We start from the raw sequence: 21,676 nt of genomic DNA, 5'->3' as shown, positions 1-21,676 counted from the left end.
TTATGATCAAGTTTATCTATGAGAAATATTTGAATCTCCTATGAATTCTTTTATGTGTGATTAAGTTATCTTTGCAAGTCTCTTCAAATTATCAGTTTGGTTTGGCCTACTAGATTGATCTTTCTTGCAATGGGAGAAGTGCTTAGCTTTGGGTTCAATCTTGCGGTGTCCTTTCCCAATGACAGCAGGGGCAGCAAGACACGTATTGTATTGTTGCCATCGAGGATAAAAAGATGGGGTTTATATCATATTGCATGAGTTTATCCCTCTACATCATGTCATCTTTCTTAATGCGTTACTCTGTTCTTTATGAACTTAATACTCTAGATGCATGTTGGATAGCGGTCGATGTGTGGAGTAATAGTAGTAGATGCAGGTAGGAGTCAATCTACTTGGCATGGACGTGATGCCTATATACATTATCATGCCTAGATAATCTCATAATCATTCGCTTTTCTATCAATTGCTCGACAGTAATTTGTTCACCCACCGTAATACTTATGCTATCTTGAGATAAGCCACTAGTGAAACCTATGGCCCCCGGGTCTATCATTTATTATATAAGCTTTCAATCTACTTCTATTTGCATCTTTACTTTTCCAATCTATATTATAAAATACCAAAAATATATTTATCTTAATATTTTATCTCTATCAGATATCACGTTCGCAAGTGACCATGAAGGGATTGACAACCCCTTTATTGCATTGGTTGTGAGTTCTTGTTTGTTTGTGTAGGTGCGTGGGACTTTTGAGGATCCTCCTACTGGATTGATACCTTGGTTCTAAAAAACTAAGGAAAATACTTACGCTACTATTGTTGCATCAGCCTTTCCTCTTCAAGGAAAACCAACGCAAGCTCAAGACGTAGCACTGATTATAAAGGTGCTCTACAGGTGTCTCCGATGGTACTTGTTGAGTTGGCATAGATCAAGATTAGGATTTGTCACTCCGATTGTTGGAGAGGTATCTCTGGGCCCTCTCGGTAATGCACATCACTATAAGCCTTGCAAGCAATGTGACTAATGAGTTAGTTGCGGGATGATGCATTACGAAACGACTAAAGAGACTTGCCGGTAATGAGATTGAACTAGGTATTGAGATACCGATGATCGAATCTCGGGCAAGTAACATACCGATGACAAAGGGAACAACGTATGTTGTTATGCGGTTTGACCGATAAAGATCTTCATAGAATATGTGGAGCCAATATGAACATCCAGGTTCCGCTATTGGTTATTGACCGAAGACGTGTCTCAGTCATGTCTACATATTTCTCGAACTCGTAGGGTCCGCACGCTTAACGTTCGGTGACGATCGGTATTATGAGTTTATTTGTTTTGATGTACCGAAGATAGTTGGAGTCCCGGATGTGATCATGGACATGACGAGGAGTCTCAAAATGGCCGAGACATAAATATTGATATATTGGACGACTATATTCGGACAACGGATGAGTTCCGGGGGTCACCGGATATTTATTGGAGTGCCGGGGGGGGTTATCGGAACCCCCGGGGGAACCAATGGGCCAACATGGGCCTTGTGAGAGAGAGAGGAGGGAGCCATGGGCTGCCCCCCCCCCCTTGGGAGTCTGAATTGGACAAGGAGGGGGGCGGCACCCCCTCTTTCCTCCCTCTCTCCCTCTCCTTCCTTTCCCCTTCCCCCTTCCTAGTTGGACTAGGAAAGGGGGAGTCCTACTCCTACTAGGAGGAGGACTCCCCCCTCTCCTTGGCGCGCCCTAAGGCCGGCCGGCCTCCCCCTTGCTCCTTTATATAGGGGGGCAAGGGGGCACCCCATAGACACACAAGTTGATCATTGATCTCTTAGCCGTGTGCGGTGCCCCCCTCCACCATAATCCACCTCGGTCATATCGTCGTAGTGCTTAGGCAAAGCCCTGCGCCGGTAGCTTCATCATCACCGTCATCACACCGTCGTGCTGACGAAGCTCTCCCTCGACACTCTAATGGATCGTGAGTTCGTGGGACGTCACCGAGCTGAACGTGTGCAAATCGCGGAGGTGTCGTACGTCCAGTACTAGGATCGGTCGATCGTGAAGACGTACGACTACATCAACCGCATTGTCATAATGCTTCCGCTTTTGGTCTACGAGGGTACGTGGACAACACTCTCCCCTCTCGTTGCTATACATCACCATGATCTTGCGTGTGCGTTGATTTTTTTTAAAATTACTACATTCCCCAACACTATCATTCATCCCCACTCCAGTTACTGAATGATAATCAAGGGGCCTCTCCCGCGTCACTAACCTACCTCCGCAACGAGCCGTCACACCAACAGTAATAACCTTCCGTCTAAAACTAGTATATGTTGGATGGTCGACTTCGCCCAACATCAGAAAGACTATTAACATAAACATATAGAGGGTATCAAATCATATACCAAAAGATCTATTACATACTAGGGTTCCTTCATATCCCCAAGAACTAGAGAGATTACTCGCACATCAAGCGCAGAAACGTTATGAGATGAATTATGATGAACATGATGAGTTCACAAAAGTAATACAAAATCGAATTCACCCCAACTACTGTATTACAAATGGATAGGGACGAGATGGTGATGGTGATGATGCCCTCTTGATGTTGCGCGGTGGCGGTGAAGTCCTTAGATTGATCACCCCTCTAGATGCCTTCCGAAGGCTAGAGTTCTTTGTTCTGGATGCGCTTCTGGGATCTGTGTGTCTCTAATTCACGACCTGATTCCACAGGGTGGAATTAGTCGACCAGGAGGCGGTGGCGGTAGCTGGTACAAGCGGGTGCACTCATACCAGTCGTCGTCTTGCGCTCTAGAAGTGCCGCACACCCTCCTATTTTCTCCAAAATGCTTCATTCTTCAATGGTAATAATGTATCACATTTATGGACGTGATTTTATCACCATTTTCTGAAGTTTTCTCCTTGATGCTTCATTTCTTTCCAAGAGTGCAGCGTAAGGAAAATTGACAATAAGACATGCGCGAATGCGGTAAAATTCCACAAAGCCTATTATGTAAGCACAAAATGAAACATCACACATTTTGGACTCATCACCGCCGCCTCCCAATCAACTCACCATCATCAGAGGTCGGAGGGGGGCTCCTACTTCACGATGGAGGAAGACAGACTCGACGTCATGCGCCGGCGAGGCACATTCGTCGGGGTGGAATGCGGCGACAATGTGTCTCATTGTGAGTCGGAGTTGCCCCTGCAGCCAAATTCGTCGTCGCGGCGAGGTGGCGGCACACTAGACTTGTTGTCGTACCACACCATCAGCTTCACAAGGCCTCTTCCCACGTATTCTTCATTCCCATGCGGCGAGGTGGTCGAAAGCGGTGCGATGGGCAAGATCTCTGGGAGAGGGAGTGAGCATAAGGTTTAGGGGGGCGTAAGGCGGTTTTGGTATCCGAAATAGACTCCTCAGATGACGCGCTGGGCGGCCAGTCTTGAATGCAGGTAGATGAGGAGCCGATGAGCCCCTATTGGAAACATGGTCTCGAAACCTACATGGCGGACATACAGACTGATCCATCCTAAATGGGGTTGCCACGTTGAAGGTCTAAAAGTGTGTGGACCATTCAGACCAAAAATATGGTAAGGTCTGATAGCCTAATGAACCAATTTAACAAATGGGAGATTTTGATTTCTCTAATTTGAAGTTTACTAGTAAATGCATGCAATGCACATTCATATTAGGTGGGAAATTAATGGCATGTTAATAGGCAGGATATAAATTACTACTCATTAATTATGTTATTAGCACAAACATTAATTGCATGGTAAAATGTTTGATTGACATGGGTTGATGTCTGAGATTAATTACATCTGCCTCTCGGTCTTTTTATACTAGATAATACCCCGCGCGTTGCTGCGGTATAGATTGCAATATATACTAAAATGATTTGATAGTATGAAACATGACTTTTGAATTTAATATGAAAACTAAAACCAAATATACAAATGATTTATTATATATTTGCTGTTTATATTAATAAAAGTAGCATTTTTTCATGCATGGTAGTACATATGCTTTAGAATTGGCAACAAAAATGAGGAAATCATATAATCCATTCAGCAAGTTAATCTATGATTTTTATGTGAACATGTCATTAGCACTTCAGGCTTAATTTTTGGCTTTCGCAGTTTTGAACGATACTGAAAAAAAGAAGACACTTTGGTAAAAAAAAATTGGAATCCAAATGGACTCTTCATATTTTTCATAAGATCAAACGAAGGCATGATGGTGAGGTGGCATGGGCTCGAACAATTTGAGCAAAACTTTTAAACATGAATTTTATATGGTGTTCCTCCATAGAGTTATGAAAGCATCTATAGTACTCAAATAATGGCTCGTTAATCTGATGTAATTATTTTCCTTATTTTTATCTTGTGCAAACCTTGTTAAGGATTAATTTATTTGTATAAGATGTCATACTATTTTAAGTCAAAAAAAATGTGGGACTCCAGCCCTCCATGTATCTTAATCATCTATTATTCAGACATCATTTTGCAAAATTTGACCACAATCTAGGAAACAAACCAATAAAATGCATCCTTGAGGGTTACAAACAATACGATCTTCCGTCCAATGAACAAAACTACAGAAGGCATGGCAAAAAATAATAAGAAAATCATGTAGTAGAATTATAGCAGGCTAAAGTAGGGAGGATTAGGAAAGGAGCAACCAGAATAGCCTGCTACGTGCTACAAATGCCATGAGGGGGATGGCCTACAGGAAATGGGAACTCCAACTTTTGCTGACCACTATAATCTGCATGAACAGAAACGAAGGTGCATGAAGAAAGTTAACGACAGAGTGAGATTAATTTAGGAGATATAATCAAGAATTATCACCAGGGGTTAGTTGCGTAAGAAAGTGAATTCTTGAAGAAAAAAATCAACCAAAACAAACCATTGAGATTAGAACTCAACAAATACACAACTTTTAATCTATGCATACCTTTAAATCACTTGGTCAAGCAATCAAGAGTGAAGTGCACTGTAGGTCCCTAAACTATTCGAGGGGTGTCAATCAGGTCCTCGAACTATGAAAATCGACATGTGGGTCCTCGAACTATTGTAAGTGTCTCAGTCACGTCCAAAACCTGCCCGACCCAGTCTGACCTACCGTTGACTGTTGCCACGTCGGACAGGGGTAACGGAGGTGGATGGATATTTACAAAAAAACACCCCGAATCGTTTCAGATCTCCATTCCCCAGTCCTTGCCTCTTCTTCTCCTTCTCTCCCGATCTCTCTCACGGCGATTTGGGGCCGGCGGCGCCTTGGCGATTTGGTGTGGCCTCACGGAGACGGCGGCGCCTGCCTAGGCGTCGATGGCTCCGGTACGACGGCTCCCTGGAGATCCTCCTCCATAGTACGGTATGTTCCTCTCTGTCCCCTCAATCGATTTGTGACTAGGGTTAGGATTTGATCCGAATTGGTTAGGGTTAGGTTTGTGCGCAGCTTCCTGATGCTCGATTCCCTCTCTTTGCACGTAGGACCGAACGACGACCTCTTTTCAGTAGAGATTCATCACAGTGGGTTCTTTTGTGGTGACGGCCCAAACAAGACATATGTAGATGAGCATATTGACACATTTGATTGTTGTGAAGTGGACACATGGTCTCTGCTTTGGATAGAAGATTTTGTTAGGCAGTGTGGCTATGCAGATGTCACAAGGTTGGAAGTGTATTGGTTGCTGCCAGGGAAATCATTGTTTGGTGGTCTGCGAGTGCTCGGGTGTGATGCTGACACAAATTATATGATGTCTGTGGTCAGCAAGATCAAAACTTTTGAGCTATATGTGAATGATAAAGATCTGGAGAGATCAATCTTCAGTGATAATGACATTCCAATGACTGGAGGCCCTGAGCTGCCTAAGGTTTTTACTCCTACAAAGAGAAAGCCACTAGATATTCCACCCTTCTATGATAATGTCATCAGCCCCAAACAGAGAGCAAAACTTCAGAGAAATTTTGTCAGGAGAGAGGCTGAGGCATGGAATAGTAATGCAGGGCATCAGTTCACATATGAGAGGAGAAACAATAGGAGGAGGGCTCAGTTTGAACCAGAAGTTGAAGAGGACAGTTCTGGGGGTGAAGACAGTAGTAGTGGATCAGAGTTTGTGGACTCCGATAATGAGTTCAATAAAGATGATGACAACCTATATGAGAAGTATGTTGATGCAGATGCAGAGGAGGAAGAGCAGAGCAAGGACAAGGACAAGGACAAGGATATTGGAAGCTCAAAGGAAAAGGGAAATGCAAGTAAGGGCAAGAATTTGGTGGAAGAAGAGGAGGAGCTAGACCTCCCAGATTCAGATGAAGAAGGAGGTGAGAACAGTTTGAAGTTCAAAAGTTTTAGGCCTGAAGACATGAAAAATCCTGTGTTTAAAGTTGGAATGGTCTTTTCATCAATTGTAGAGGTTAGGACAACTTTGGCAGAGTATGCTGTTAAGAACAGGGTAGCTATAAAGACACCAAAAAACGACAAAATTAGAGTGAAAGCTCATTGTGTCCCAGGTTGCCCCTGGGAGTTCTTTGCCTCAAAGGATAGCAGAACAAAGTGCATAATGCTGAAAAAATACATAGATGAGCACACTTGCAGTAGGGAGTGGGAGGTGAAGCAATTCACTGCTAGTTACATAGCAAAGAAGTATGTTGAGAAGGTGAGGACAGATGAATCAATTTCATTGAGAACCCTGGGAAGTAATGTGCAAGAGGATTACAATATGGCAGCCACCAAGAGCAAGCTTGCTAGAGCAAAGAGAGAAGCAATCAGAAAGATTAGAGGAGATGAGCAAAAACAGTACAATATGTTGTGGGATTTTGCAGAAGAGCTGAGAACACAAAATCCTGGTAGCACATTCTATTTGAAACTGAAAAATGGTGTTCTTTTTGACAAATTGTACATGTCAGTCTATAGATGCATGTAAGAGGGGTTTTCTGCAAGGATGTAGGCCAGTAATTTGTCTGGATGGTTGCCACCTTAAGACAAAGCATGGAGGAATACTTCTAATAGCCATAGGAGTTGATCCCAATGACTGCATCATTCCAATAGCCAGTGCCCAGGGCTACAACCAGTGCACAATTTCTGAAGAAAAAGCTACAAACTAAGAAGAAAAAGACAACTCCTAAAGCGGCTGTTAGGCAAGCCTTTGTGCCTCCTAGAGCAGCCACTCAAGCCTCCCAAACAGATGCTGCTGTTGGTGTAACTGAAGCAGCAAAACAGGCCAGAAGAACAAAGGCAAAGAAAGTGCATAAAGATTAATGCATAGAGAGAAAAGCTCCTTGAGGTGTTGAAGGAAACCTGAGCTCATGCCCATGTCTTGGCTGTAGGTTTTGATCCACACCTTGTAATAGCGTATGGAGTGCATATGTGTCCTTTGTGAACAACCTGCTATGATAGATGCTACTGTCCCTCTCTTTTGGATGCACTCCTCTTTTGTGACAAAACTTGTTATGCATTCAGCTAATCAATGATGATTGATTTCATGCCAATTATGTATGTCTTTTGTGAACAACCTGTTATGATAGTGCTTGTTAAAAATGTGATGAAATGCTTGCCAAAATTTGTCATGCTTACACATTCTGGGAATATTGCAAAGCACATTCTGGAAATATTTCATAATGTCATCGCTACATGCACCATACATTGTTCACTGCCAATGTTTCTTGCACATTTGGCAACTAAAAACACATTTCAGCTCCTACTTCATTACAACAGCATACAAGTTCACGGCAAGAATCATGGTACAAACAAGCAGAATCTTCCAACCTATGCCTACAACAAGATCCAACTGAAGCTTGATATCTTCAGCAATCTGGCTCATCTGATTTCCAGGAATGTTGCTAATCTTCTTGACCACACTTTCTACCCTGCTATCTTTCTCTATGAAACTAGCACGAATGTTTGGCTTCGTTCCTTTGGTTGTCATCTCCCTGTCCAGATAGGGCTTGGAAATCATTGCAATGTACTCCACCTCCTCTTTAGGAATATTATAACCATGGCACAAAACAAGATCCAAATATTCATCTATCCGGTGATAGCAGTCACAAGATCCATGTGACCCTCTCTGCCAAAATAAAAAAAACAAAAAAAAAACAAGCAAACAAAGAGCAGAAAATTTGAGAAATCTTATTGATTCGAAAGTGAAGACTAACTCAAACAACGAAAGTGACCTTGTGATTAGGGCATTTGAAGAAAACCCGTCCTGGATTCCTGTCAGATTTGGAAACCAGACGAATCACTTGCCTCCAGCCGCACGTGCAGCACTTAAGTAGAGGGAGAGATGCACCAGCCTCAGGGTCAGAGGAAGGCGGCCAGGAAGAGCTCGCTGACGCGCTCCAGCTCCGAACCATGGCGCCGCCGCCCCCAAATCGCCGTGAGAGAGATCGGGAGAGAAGGAGAAGAAGAGGCAAGGACTGGGGAATGGAGATCTGAAACGATTCGGGGTGTTTTTTGTAAATATCCATCCACCTCCGTTACCCCTGTCCGACGTGGCAACAGTCAACGGTAGGTCAGACTGGGTCGGGCAGGTTTTGGACGTGACTGAGACACTTACAATAGTTCGAGGACCCACATGTCGATTTTCATAGTTCGAGGACCTGGTTGACACCCCTCGAATAGTTTAGGGACCTACAGTGCACTTCACTCAGCAATCAACCACACATCTAGTATTCTGAAAACAAAGAGAGAGATTGGTAATGCTAGCATACTTTCAGCGAATAGCATGTCGATCACACAATCAAAAACATTGGCATAACCTTGAGGATATTTGATCAGAGAACGTAGACTGCAATCTGAGGAGTTTGTCTATCACAAATCTGGACCTGTGCGATCTGTTTCTTTGAGGAAGAGACGGAACATTCAATCGTACAAATCCATGACTCTTTCCTCAATTCCTTTTACATGAAGATACGGACCGGTGGACTGTTCCTGAAAGTACAGGTCAAAACTTATCTGAACAAATGCAAAAACACAGAAGATTCAATCCTAATATGTGATGGTTAATAATGATGACCTTCAGATTAGATAATGTAAAAGGAATCGAGTAAAGAGTCATGTATTATATATTGTATCCCATTTACCTTGTTGATTGGAAGATTGGCGCCAATGATAGAGGAGTTCAGCCCAGTGAAGACCATATGAACGGTCGACCGAGCGAAGCAGATGCGGGGCACCGGTGACCAGCGGTAGGCATGCCGTGGTTCCGTCAGGCACGGCGGGGTGGCGCAATATGTAGCTCCATCTTGCCGTGATGACGAGTGGTATGCTTACAATGAGGCGATGGCTGCTTAAATCTAGCAGTTTCTTTCGCATATGTAGGATAATGGAGGGGGGGAGGGGGGTAATGGGATGTGATGAATGGTGTCGTTTAATCTGGATATTTGCTGCCGTTTCATGGGGCGTCGGTCGTGGCGGCGCCTAGCAGAAGACAAAACGACGGAACCCTCATTGTCCTACTGCGATAAGCCGGATACATTGATTAAGATGTGTTACTTTTTTTAGCCCAATTAGATGCGTTTAGTTACATGGGCTATAGGTCGAACGACCAAGCCCATCTACGTGCAAAACCAAAACAGTCTTACAGTAACTGGCCCGTTGGACATTAGATGCAAAAATTCTTTATTTTTTGGATTCTTGGTGCAAAAATCCTAGCTTCGTACAGGCGTGCAGAAAATGAATCGACTACACGCCGTGCCTTTTTTTACACCGTCATTCATGCAGCAGCGAAATAATTAGCGATTAGTGAGACATGGCTGCACCATGGCTGGGTTTGATCGGTTGTTACGGCAGAAGTGGAACTACTGACCATCAAAACGGGGTTGCTGACATGGCATATGTGCTGTGATTAGATGGCTGCATGTTAAGAGATATAAATTAGTGGACCTACTTGATGATGTGGATAGCTTGCATGTTAAGATAAATAGGATAGTGGGGATGAATCTCTTAGGTATATAGGATTAGTATATAGATATAGATACATGAATAGCTCAGATTTGATAAATTAAAGGTAGAAAAAAATTGGTATTCAAACTTTAAGATTTGAAAATACGTTGTGTGGAAGACCTGTTGAATCTAGGAGCAGACAGGACGAGAAGCAAATGTGTTTAGAATTTTGTTATACATAGATACCAAATAGACAAAAACACTATCCTAACTTGCGACTTCCCTGGTACAAACATATTCCGGCCCTGGTGCAGGAACAATCGCACCCCAAAACCCCGCTTCCAATAGCAAAACCAAAGCTGTCGTTTGACTGCATGAGAAGAATCTTTGTATACTTCTCAAGTGTTTGAAAATAGCTATGGCAAGAAAACCCAGGTCCGCATTCTGTTATGCGCATCTCTCACCAACTGGGTATGTATTGACTACTGTCTCATCAGTTCCTCCGATGTGAAGCTGTCCTCTTCGCTTGTTTCGCAGAGGCCTTCTTTATGTTCGGATTCGGTTTTACTCTCTGAATGACCCGCTTGAGCTCATCAGGCTTCTCATGCGGATCAATCTCCCCGTACTGTATTGGCTTAATAACAACACCAGGCTTCTTCACAATCTGAAAGGTAGGACAGAAAACAGCAATTAGAACCATAGAAGCACGTCTTAATCAACTGCTGCCGCACAAGGGGTTGACAAAAAGTTAATGTATTGGTCATTATTGCTTCAAGAAAATTGTCCACAGCCTCAGATTCTTATTTCAAAATAACTGCATCAAGGGAATCAAGGGTATAGTTGTTTGTGAAGTTTCCACTTTTGTGGTGACCCACATGCCACTATGCCAGGCCCAACCTGGCCCTACATTCATTTGTTATCTGTTATCTACCTCAAATAATTTATTTGATTAATTAGAATAAGATACCCCTTGGCTTGAGCTTAAGACAATTTTCTCAAAATATCACTTAGAGATGAGATCTATATAGTTCATTTGTTAGGGCCAGGAGACCAGCTCTACATAAAGAGTCTTGGTGTATCTATTCTCATCAAGCAAGAATAGTTTGATATCTCCCATCTACTTCGTCCTCAAATCCCCAAGTCAACCCCTCTCATAGATCGGCCATACTGCCCGGCCATCCCTCTGGTGCTATTTAACCTCACGAACCCTAGTTCATGACAGATCTATACCCGTGGTAAATGCTTCAGGAGAGGATAAGTGGATGCAGCTAGTATGTCATCTAATAGGGGTATGAATGGTCATTTCTTAGAATTGGTGCTTTCTCAGTCTGCGTGTCTGGTGGGTTGTCGACAATTATAGTGGAACATAGCTAAGTACAAAATTAGAGCCTGGGGACTTAAGTGTACAAGTATTTCCAAGAGTGTTTTACTATTCTGGTAAGAGAAGTATTATAATCAAGAAAAACATTATCATCAAATATGGTTTAGTATTCACAGAAAAGAAGTCTTATCGTCAAGAGAGATTAATCATCAAATATATGTACTCCCTCCATTCCTAAATATATGTCTTTTTAGAGATTTCAATATGGACTACATACTGATGTATGTAGACGTATTTTAGCATGTAGATTCACTTATTTTGCCCCGTATGTAGTTCATATTGGAATCTCTAAAAAGACTTATATTTAGGAACGGAGGGAGTACATATAACATTCTCTATCCAGAATGTAAATATAATAAACAAAATAAAAATCCTAAACAAGCATTATAAACAAACACCTTGGTTGCATATGCACAAGAAATAAACTCTCACTGTACATGCAGTAGGATGAATAGTTGTAACTTCCAAAGTGCAGCTTTGGATCACTCCACACAACCATTAATGATCTTAAATGCTTAAAAGCTTCATGCATCAGCTAGATTTAGATGTACTCACCGCAGGTCGGTTAAGAGCAGACAGTGATATTGCTGGGTTGAAATCAGGTCCAAGAGGCATACGCATGCTATTTTCATACACATCATTTGAGGTGTACGGGAAAGGAAGATTCGTTGCTAAAAGTTTTTCAGCCTGCAAACAGCAGAGTACTCCAAATTATTGCTTAATAGCAACAGTTCATGGTCAAGTAACATCCCAGAAACAAATATGATATATAAAAAGGCACATATTTTACCTTCTTGTCAACATGCTCAGAAATAATAACGTGTTTTAGCTTTGCATCCTTCCTACTCTTTAAGGTTTCTTCCCTCTTCCTTTTGGCATCTTCATGTTCTTTCACCATCCATGAAGGAAGTCCTCTTTTCTGTTGTACATGAGTCCACTGCCCCCAACCAGGAACAAGTGCAGGTTCTTCAGGTTCAGGATCCTCTTCATTTAAAGCTTTCACTTTCTCATCCTCAAACTCAGCTTCAACATCATCACCAGCAAAGGCTTGACGTATAAGATCAGCTTGCGATGGAAGTTCATAAGTTTCCTTTTCATCAGAGACAGTCAAGAAACCGTCAACCATCTCTTCCTCAGAATCTGAATCAGAATTTTGAGGCTGCTACCCCCCAAAAAAAGCAATGAGTAACAGCAATCAACTTGATTAGAAAGTAGGAACCAACGTCAGTGCTGAAGGCAAACCTTAGGGTTTGAATCCACAGAAGGGATCTGCACTTTGGATTTATTGCCACTCTCTTTAATATTGTTACCACCATTTGTTTTGCTATTTTTGACCTGGTCAGTAACAAAAGTTACAGATATGGAAGAGAAATATGGCAAGGAATCAAAGAGCTTTCAACACAAGGTGCCAGTACAAGTACCTTCTTCCACGAATTATCGGCTAACATTCGAACTTCAATGTCTGTCTTTGGGCCTTGGCTTTTTCTAGTACCATCAAAGCTCTACACAGGATTATAAATAAGATTTCTACGATAAAAATCATATGATATTGCAAAAGTGTAAAGGTTAGAACATCTTACAACGTATAGATCATTCTGTTGTTCATTGTCGAGCAGTGCAGTCCCAAGTTGGACATCATCTGCCTTGTTATTTGCATATTCTGCCTTCTTATTTACTTCACTGCTGTCGAAATGTTGACCAGAGTCAGAGTCATACTCACTGTCACTGTTCTTGTCAGCATCACCTAATTTTGGCCTCTTGTTTGCCTCTTCATGTGCCCTTTTCACAGGCCCAAAAGTTCTTTTACCTGTCACCTTCATTGAATCTACATTCTCCTCGGTGTTGTCATCCTCCAATTTCCTTAAGGATTCCTCCAATTCTTCATAATCTAGCCGTGTTTCCTCATAAGTTGCATCTGCACGCTTTTTCATAGCACGCTCCTGCAGATAAGAAAACAATTATGATGATGGGTTGTGATGCAACAGCAGCAACGCAAGCAAAATTATATTTAGTAAAGATATGCACAAACAGGAACACGATGTAAAACTGAAAGCGCACCATGAAAGGCAATGAAAAAACTCCAGACTTTGGAATCTCATTATCTTCTTCAATCACTTTACGAATCTTTTCTTTCCCTCTGTTCAGAAGCTTTGCTTCTAATTTGCTTTCATCTTCGTCTTCATCATCGTCGTCGTCATCAGAACTTTCATCACTACTACTAGATCCATCTTTTATGGAATTCATTTTTCTAGTAAGAAGAGCATGCTGTTGGAGTTGTGCTGTAATAGCATCTCGAGTGCCATCGTCTTGAACAGACAAGCCACGCTTCAAGATTCGCTTTGCCCATTTCGAATTATTCTTGTGCTTCAGTGTCATCCTTTCCTGATAGATAGATTAGCAAAGTTAACAGGGAGATATACAAGGGAATTGTATTGGGTTTTTATCATTTATGCCACCGGTTGTGTCCCACTACTCAGTTTTGCCACTAGGAATTTCAACCGCTCAAAAATGCCATCGCTTCGTTAGACACATGCTCAAAATGCCACTGGATACCATTATTGTGATCTCAAATCTCTTTTGCCATGTTATAACGACATAAATACCTATGGACCAACATGCCAGCTCTCCCTCTATCTCACTATAATAAAGTGTGGGGCCTACTTGATCCCAACAGGGTTTTTATTTTCCTATAAAATTATTCGCTTGGTTACTCTTGACAAGTGGGGAACACTTATCATTGTGAGTAGAGAGAACAGACATGTGGGTCTAGGCTTATTTTTGTCATATAACATGGTTAACGGGTTTGACATGAAAACAACAATGTCTAATGGCATTTTTGAGCAAGCATCTCATGGATCGATGGCATTTTTGAGTAGTTGTAACTTCTAATGGCAAAACTGAGTAGTGAGACACAACTAGTGGCATATAAATGATAAAAACCCTCAAAATAAACTATGAATTACCTCCGCACGCTTAAATTCTAGTTTCTTAGCAGAGTCTTTTGCAGCTTCAGGATCTGCCTCCAAGTCTGCTGCCTTCAGCTTGTCCTTCTTCATCAACCGGTGGTAAGTCCTGGACTTAATCTTCTTCACACGTTTTGCTTTCATTTCATGACGAAACAGAAGGCTGCGCATTTTAGCAAGACGATTTTGACGCTCTCTCACATCCTCCACCTCCATCTACACAAATTCATGAAACTATTAGCATAGGAACCTCTGAACTCTGAAGCTTGAAAATTACATATTATCACTAAATATGCCCAGTCAGCAAACCAATAAGCATTAACACTCATAAAGTACCTAACTGGTCTAGTGAAGTGAGATAAAGCAACATACCTTGTTAAGTTCCAAGATTTTAGCACCATCATTCTTGTGTGCTTCCATAATTTCTGTGTTGTTAAACACACCAGCCATCTGCTTCTCAAATGATGACCTTGGTTCAAATTTGCTAGCAATTGCCCCAACAGTATCGACACCTAAGTTCAAATCATTTTCAAAGCGAAGCGTGGCAGCTTCCCGGTTGTCCTTCACTATCCGCTCCCACTTGCCGATTTCCTTCTTGGATAGGACGTATGCCACACTACGGTCCATCTTGTCCCTCTGCCCTTTTGGAAGTGGGGGCTGCACGACCATTGGCTTTTTCTCCTGCTGCTGGACCATCTTACGTATCTTGCTATACCCAGGCTTATCCTGGATATTATCCAAGAGATCATGAATTGTTACCGGACCATCTCCAGGCTGCAAAAGCAGCTCCTGTGCCTGTTTCTTCTCCTTCTTCTTCCTATTGCCTATTTAAAAATGACACAAAACGGTTAAATCTTTATCATTATGTTTACAATGTCATGACAAGGACCAAACTTTCATGCACAGCATTTTTTAGTTCAACATCTTTTGTTAAAAAACCTACAATATGTGTAGGGGCTAGCAACTGTTACGAAACACAGAGAAATTCAGCATAAGTGACCCAATTTTGTTCCATGTAAGGTATAGCAATCTCCTAGGAGTATTTAACTATCTACTCCCTCCGTCCCCTAATGCAAGACTTTTTTTGACACTAGTGTCTGTCAAAGAACGTCTTATATTATGGGACGGAGGGAGTAACTAATATGCCCCAAATGTATTACCATCGAAGGCTTCTCTAGGCATTCCTGTCGTTTCCTGGAGTATTCTTATCTGCTTCTCCTCATCCATATCTCCGTCATCATCTTCTTCCATATCCTCGCCTTCATCCGAAGGCACATCCTCGTCCTAATAAAATATATAAGCACAAATGTTTACTATAGCTTTGCTTCCAAATACGCATGTAATTTAACACCAAGATTTCTTTACTGGTAGAAACCACCTCGCCATTTTCTTCTACAATACACACCAAGAGTAGAAGACCCGCAAAGTTGCATCTTTACCGCTAAATCAGAAGCTAAGCTAAAATCACGCGCACAGGGGAGAATTGGCACGTACCGCGTTGGAGTCGTCGCTGTCGAAGTCGTACTCGTACTTGGCGACGGCGTCGTAGCGGTCGTTCTTGCGCGCCTCCTCCTCGGGCACCCCCTCCTCGTACTCGTACACGTCCTCGCCCACCACGTCATCCTCGTCGTCGTCGTCGTCGTCGGAGCCCCGGTCGCGGGCAGGTCCCAGCGACTCGAGCTCCCGGCGCAGCTTGTTGGGAAGATGAGGCCCGTGGCTGCGCTTCTCCCCGGGCCTCCCCGCCCCGCCCCTGCCCCTGCCCCTGCCACGGCCCCTCCCGGTGCCGCGTGATCCCCTGGGGGCCAGGGTATTGGTTCTCGCCTTCGGGTTGGGCTTCGTTCCGCCCATGGCGTCGGCGGTGGCTGGGGTGCGCGCTCTATCGGCGGCTACAGCGGCGCAGCCAAGCGTAAGGCAGCGGCGGCGGCGGAAGGTTTAGGAATCAGGAGGAGGAGAGAAGAGGGCGACGCCAAGGCGGGCTGGGAGGGGCGCCCAGTTAAGGGCGCTACGCCGCTGCTACTGGGCCTGGCCCATTTTCTGCTTGTGTGTGTGGCTGTTCGCTGCGGGTTTTCTGGTTTCTGTTTATTTTTCACGCATATTGGCAGTTTTTTTTTCTATTTTCTTCTTTCCTTCACGGTTTTTTTCTGTTTATTTTTTTATTTTATTACGGCTTTCTGTTTTATTCTTATCTTCATAAGTATATTTTTATTTTATTTTTGTGAAATACTCCATCCGTTCCTTTATATAAGGTTTTTTTTCAAAAGTCAAACGAGTGCATGTTTCACCAAGTTTTTAGAAAAACTAGAAGAACACCCGTGCGTTGTAACGGGGCCACATTAACTTTAAGAGTTCAATATCAATTATGTTAATATTACATTTAATATTCTCATACATATCAAGTGACATTGACGACATTTTTACCATCAAATTCTCACACACACTCTCTCCCTCCCTCCTCCTCACTCTCTCTCCCCCTCTCCCTCTCTCTCTCTCTCTAACACACACACATATTCATCTTATTGGGTACGAGACCATAATCCATCTATTTCACACGCACACGCGCTAGTGCATAACAATATGGATTATAAAACAGGTTCAAGGTAGTAACAAGGATTCTTCTCATGCATTAATAAACAAATGTTCTGCACTGAAGACAAGATAACCAATTCCCAAAGTGCATCAGAGCATCACAGAACATTACTGGCAAGATAAATGCACGACGATACACCCGACTCATTTAATTAATATAATTAAATTATCAGTAAATTAGTCACCAAACTGCTCGGATGAACCGGAACAGAGCCAACATATATCATCCTAGACAAACGCAACATCAACCATTTACCTTGGTACTTTAGGGACCGACAGGAGGATGCATGTAGAAGCGCTTCTTGCCTGCGAATCCACAGTCAGAGAGAGAAATTGGAACCCATTCCCATCACCAACTGATAAAGAAAGCATGTAAGAAAATTGATATCGGGCCAACTTGGATCTTCGGTGATTGTCCGCCGGTATGGAGAATTTAGGAGGGTGGGTGCAGGGAGTGGCCTTGTGGATGATGGATGGAGGCGCGGAGGGATGTGGTCACCGGAAGGTCGAAAGCGGAGAGGGTCGGGCACGTTAGGTGGAGCCGGTGGTGCGCGACAACCGGAGGACGGCCCAATCATGGGCGGCGAACCGACGATAGCCTCGGCCCATCTCTCGACGCAGCGAAGATAGAGAGGGCGGCACTGTCGGTGCTCGAGGCCGCCGCTCGGCACCATCTACATCGAGGGGAAAGAGAGGCGAGAAAGCGATAGGGTGATGCGGGGCTAGGGATTGCGGAGGAGGGTGGGGGTGTGCGATTTGAATGGATGGTTCTGCCCACCATTTTCTTGTATGTGGCGGTGGAGACGGCGGCGTCCAGCCATGCAGGCGAGGCATGGGTCGAGCCGGGCACACGGCGAGGCGCAGTAGCAGAGGCGGGGGCGATTTTTTGCTACTGAGATGCAGGGTGTGGGATTGATCGTTCATGTTCTCTTTTCCTTTTTAACGGGAGATGGATGTGATTTTTTCACGAGGGGAGAGATGCGACCACGTACAGATTCCATAATAAATTAATTAGATCCATAACGGGATTTCTTTACAATGCGTTAAGATTTACGTGTTAGTTTTCTTAATAAAGAAATGCACTGATGTAGGGATCGATTGATTCGGATAAGGAAAGATAGATTCGTGATCTTTTGTATGTTAGGAAATTAGTGGTTTGCAAGGAAAGAGTGGAGAGAAAAAGAACCAATGCGACCACGTATAGATTCCATAATAAATTAATTAGGTCCATAACGGGATTTGTTTGCAATGCGTTAAGATTTACGTGTTAGTTTTCTTAATAAAGAAATGCATTGATGTAGGGCGCGATTGGTTCGGGTAAGGAAAGATAGATTCGTGATCTTTTGTATGTTAGAAAATTATTGGTTTGCAAGGAAAGAGTGGAGAGAAAAAGAACCAGTACGAGGGGGTGGTGGGAGGTGGGACGAATAAAAACCGGACGAAATTGGGAGGTGGGAGGAGGCGAGTAAAAACCGACGAAAAAAACCAACGAAATTGGGAGGTGGGAGAGAGGATGAAAAAAAAACAGGGGAGGTGGGAGGAGGACAAAAATAAACCGTACGAGGCTACCAACTGCTCCATTAGGAGTAGAGATTGTTTGTGAAAATAACATGCGACGATGACTTAGCGAGCGGATCCCCTTAAACAGACATAGCGAGCAGATTCCCTTAAAACTGGTAGAAATGGATACGATTGATGACATTGATAAATAGTGGTGAATGTTGGCATAATTTACTATCATCATGCATGGAAACAAATCATCAAGAAAAAGAATACTTCCTATTACTACACTCATAGGAAGCTTCCTAATCTCTGCTACCAAACAGTTTCTGCCCAAACAAGGAAGGAAAGTTATGGACGTGATTCGAAAGGAAACAAACGTTATGAAGATTAATCAATTTAGATTTGATCTTTAGAGATTGATTATGATTGATTCTTTTACATAAAGACATTACTAAATAATTTGCGTCAGTATGGAAAGTTCTGATCCGTTCAGTTTTTTTCGTTGTGTGAGAGGGTGAAGTGAAAATAAACCGATGAAGTGGGGAAGGCGACGAAAAAAATCTACGACAGTTAACCTACGAAAAAACCCGGACGAAAGTGGTGGGACGAAAATTGACCGGCGAAGACTACCAACTGCTCCATTAGGAGTAGAGATTGGTTGGTTCGATTTTTTTGCGTGGAGGGAACTACCTGAAAGGTGGGAGGGAGTACGAAAATAAACCGTCTCGGCTGAGCGGAAGGTGGGAGCAAGTACTAAAGAAGTACCAAAAAAGACTGGGTGAGGTGGGACGAAAATAAAACCCGGAACGCGACCTACCAACTGAGACATTAGGAGTAGAGATATATCAATATCCACAATACAAAATTTATATCATTTGATAAATCACGAAGAATAGTTTTGTATTTTATCTATTAGGTATTGCAGATGTTGTTATTTTATTCTATAACCTTGGTCAAAGATTCAAATGGTTGACTTGCACGAAAACTAATACACCTTATATTCTAGAATGGAGAGAAAGCCCACCAAGATTCAAGTTCTGGTGCTCACATTTATTCTGGATTTATTTCAGGATTTTCGGCGATACATACACGTTCAGTGGGAGGAGACGTTTCCGTCGACTACAAGACGCATACAATGACTTCGTAAAATCTCAACATGATATGCCTGCTCAGTCTCTCGGAGGTACTCAATTGCTCATAGAGATAAAGTGTGTGTTTATAGGGATGATTGTATGCACATATATATGGATGCTTGTGTCTGTACTGATGTTAAAAACAGACGAAAAAACCATTTATTGCATGAGTACTCGTTACAAATAGTAAATTTAATAATAATAATAATTAAATCAGATATGACCGGGCCTGATTACATTATGCACTTGGGATCAAGCAATCAGTGGTTGGCCATGGAGCACTTGAGCCTCACCTCCACTGGCATTCCTTTGGGCGGAGGTATGTTTCCCATCTTCACCATGGCCTTGGCGAAGTCCCTCGCGAACGCCTCACCGTCGGCGCTATACATCTCCACGAGATTATCCTGCAGACCTCCACCGCCGTATAGGGTCTGGTCGGAGGTGAGGAGACCACGCCGCGCGATAAGGTTCCGGTAGTAAGCGTTGTCGAACCTCATCGGCGTCTGCGCGTCGAACGGCGCCTTACCAGAAGTACCCTGGCACGTCTGTCGCGTGGTCTGTGCGAAGGAGGGGTCGATGTCGCCATTGGGGCCGTAGACACGGTCCCTATAGGTCTCGCAGTTGGCCATCCCGACAGTGTGGGCACCGGAGAGCGCGGTCATGTCACGAGCGTCGAGGTTGAGCTCTGCGAACATGGTGACGAGCTCGGCGAGGTCGTCTTTGGGGCTGGGGAGGCCTTTCTTGGTGGACTCCGGGTCGGCGGCGAAGCGCGAATCCTTGCGGCCGAGGGGCACGCTCCAGGTGGGACCTCCGAGCAGGGCGACTGCGTCGCGGGACGCAAGGGCGATGACGTCGGCGCAGGAGACAGTGGCCGGGCAGTCGTGCTCTAGCGCGGACTTGATGTCGTCGATGACGGTGTAGCCGGTGAGGGAGGCGTTCGGCTTCACATCCTTCTCGCCGGGGGAGAAGGGAGTTGCGTCCAGGAGAATGGAAGCATCGCATCCCTGGCATGTCATTTGTAAATCGTACAGTATTTAGCAAATGTAACCATGCATAGTACTGTAGTAGGTAGAGTATATGTACAAGTATAGAATAGAGGTGCGTATATACGTTGATGAAGCAGTCATGGAAGAAGAGGCGGAGGACGGCCGGCGCCATCCTCGGCTGGGCGGCGACCCTGCTCGCCATCACTGACCGCACGACGTGCTGCACGTTGGGGCACGTCTTCTCGTAGTAACCCGCGAAGAGCTCGCTGCCATTGGCGGTGGCAACCAGAGCAACGAAGAGGAGCAGCGCGACCCAACAAGGGGCCCTGGAGGACGGCATGCCTATTGACTGGTGTCTGGTGATGAGAGCGATCGCTGCACAGCGCAGAAGAAGCAAGTAACAAGGAGATAATATTAATGTGTTGAACATGAGTGGAAGCATATGCTTATATAGTGCTTGCGTACAAGCTGCATGTTTTTATGCGCGTGCGCATGTGCGAACGCTCTGCAATATTGTAGAGCTCCATTGACGAGCTGCAGCCTCGTGCTTCCTGGCCGGAAGGCTGACAAGGTCAGGACCGGACCAGAACAAGAGAAAACAAAAGCGCAGCGAATTGACAGGCTAACTAATACGAGTACGTGCTTCTGAACCAGCCACTTCCTTGGTGTTGCTCCCCGCCCCTAACCCTAACCGCGCCGCTAGCCGCCCTCCCCGCTCCTCCCCCGCTTCGCCGCTGCCGGAGGGGACACCGGCGAAGCCCGCGTGATCCCCAGGGAAGGTGGCGGCGGGGCGTACTCGCCGTTCTCACGCAGATCTCGCGGCGGCCGATGGCGTGCGGCGGTGTTCCGCCGGGGGCTGGCGCCTGCTGCCCGTGAGGCGGCGTCCCTCACGACGACGACGGTGGTGGCCACGTGGCGGCGCGTGGGTGGGCTGGATCTGGGCTTCCGGTCTGCTTCCTCGTCGTGACAGCGTTTGCCGTTGCCCGCGGCCAGGAGGCGTGGTCCGGGACAGGCCTAGCACCGGTGGTGCTGGCCAGGACGCACGCTGGCAGCGCCCTACTTCATCTCGCGTCGTCTAGTTGGCCAATGATGGTGGTCATCTTCGTCGTCAAAGATGGCCGGCCAGAGGCTTGGTGATCGGATCTCGAGATCCATCATCTAGTCCCGGCTGCGAGTTGGGGAGACATGGTTGCCGGTGAAAATCGAGCTGTTGGCAGGCGATGGCGGCGTTCTACGCC

The 21,676-nt window shown here is 44.5% G+C and overlaps 3 protein-coding genes across 3 annotated transcripts; all 3 read right to left on the bottom strand.

The window, feature by feature from the left end:
- Positions 1–7,591: 7,591 nt before the first annotated feature.
- LOC119335205 lies at positions 7,592–8,621 on the bottom strand. The gene is made up of 2 exons (XM_037607368.1): positions 8,176–8,621; positions 7,592–8,069 (listed from the first exon to the last, which is right to left on the bottom strand). Exons 1-2 carry the CDS (start codon positions 8,467–8,469, stop codon positions 7,704–7,706), a joined length of 660 nt encoding a protein of 219 aa, XP_037463265.1. The 5' UTR covers positions 8,470–8,621; the 3' UTR covers positions 7,592–7,703.
- Positions 8,622–10,011: 1,390 nt separating this feature from the next.
- Positions 10,012–16,194, bottom strand: LOC119336436 (U3 small nucleolar RNA-associated protein 14-like). Its single transcript, XM_037608452.1, has 11 exons — positions 15,725–16,194; positions 15,391–15,514; positions 14,603–15,054; positions 14,231–14,446; positions 13,326–13,649; positions 12,848–13,207; positions 12,689–12,769; positions 12,510–12,602; positions 12,058–12,426; positions 11,823–11,954; positions 10,012–10,550 (listed from the first exon to the last, which is right to left on the bottom strand). Exons 1-11 carry the CDS (start codon positions 16,076–16,078, stop codon positions 10,380–10,382), a joined length of 2,676 nt encoding a protein of 891 aa, XP_037464349.1. The 5' UTR covers positions 16,079–16,194; the 3' UTR covers positions 10,012–10,379.
- A 3,403-nt stretch (positions 16,195–19,597) lies between these two features.
- Positions 19,598–20,836, bottom strand: LOC119341144 (peroxidase P7-like). The gene is made up of 2 exons (XM_037613019.1): positions 20,563–20,836; positions 19,598–20,456 (listed from the first exon to the last, which is right to left on the bottom strand). Exons 1-2 carry the CDS (start codon positions 20,776–20,778, stop codon positions 19,713–19,715), a joined length of 960 nt encoding a protein of 319 aa, XP_037468916.1. The 5' UTR covers positions 20,779–20,836; the 3' UTR covers positions 19,598–19,712.
- Positions 20,837–21,676: the final 840 nt, after the last annotated feature.

Source organism: Triticum dicoccoides, chromosome 7B (genome assembly GCF_002162155.2).
Source record: "Triticum dicoccoides isolate Atlit2015 ecotype Zavitan chromosome 7B, WEW_v2.0, whole genome shotgun sequence".
Classification (NCBI taxonomy): domain Eukaryota; kingdom Viridiplantae; phylum Streptophyta; class Magnoliopsida; order Poales; family Poaceae; genus Triticum; species Triticum dicoccoides.
This window is presented reverse-complemented; position numbering and strand designations above follow the sequence as displayed.

What these genes read in the sequence shown, in the direction of transcription:
- LOC119336436 (XM_037608452.1), bottom strand. Translation starts at nt 16,078, where the DNA reads ATGGGCGGAACGAAGCCCAACCCGAAGGCGAGAACCAATACCCTGGCC. An exon ending in CCGATAATTCGTGGAAGAAG is followed by an intron (nt 12,603 to 12,688) that starts GTACTTGTACTG and finishes GTTACTGACCAG; the next exon opens with GTCAAAAATAGCAAAACAAA. An exon ending in CTGAGCATGTTGACAAGAAG is followed by an intron (nt 11,955 to 12,057) that starts GTAAAATATGTG and finishes TGCTGTTTGCAG; the next exon opens with GCTGAAAAACTTTTAGCAAC.
- LOC119335205 (XM_037607368.1), bottom strand. Translation starts at nt 8,469, where the DNA reads ATGGATATTTACAAAAAACACCCCGAATCGTTTCAGATCTCCATTCCC. An exon ending in TCAAATGCCCTAATCACAAG is followed by an intron (nt 8,070 to 8,175) that starts GTCACTTTCGTT and finishes TTATTTTGGCAG; the next exon opens with AGAGGGTCACATGGATCTTG.
- LOC119341144 (XM_037613019.1), bottom strand. Translation starts at nt 20,778, where the DNA reads ATGCCGTCCTCCAGGGCCCCTTGTTGGGTCGCGCTGCTCCTCTTCGTT. An exon ending in TCCATGACTGCTTCATCAAC is followed by an intron (nt 20,457 to 20,562) that starts GTATATACGCAC and finishes ATGACATGCCAG; the next exon opens with GGATGCGATGCTTCCATTCT.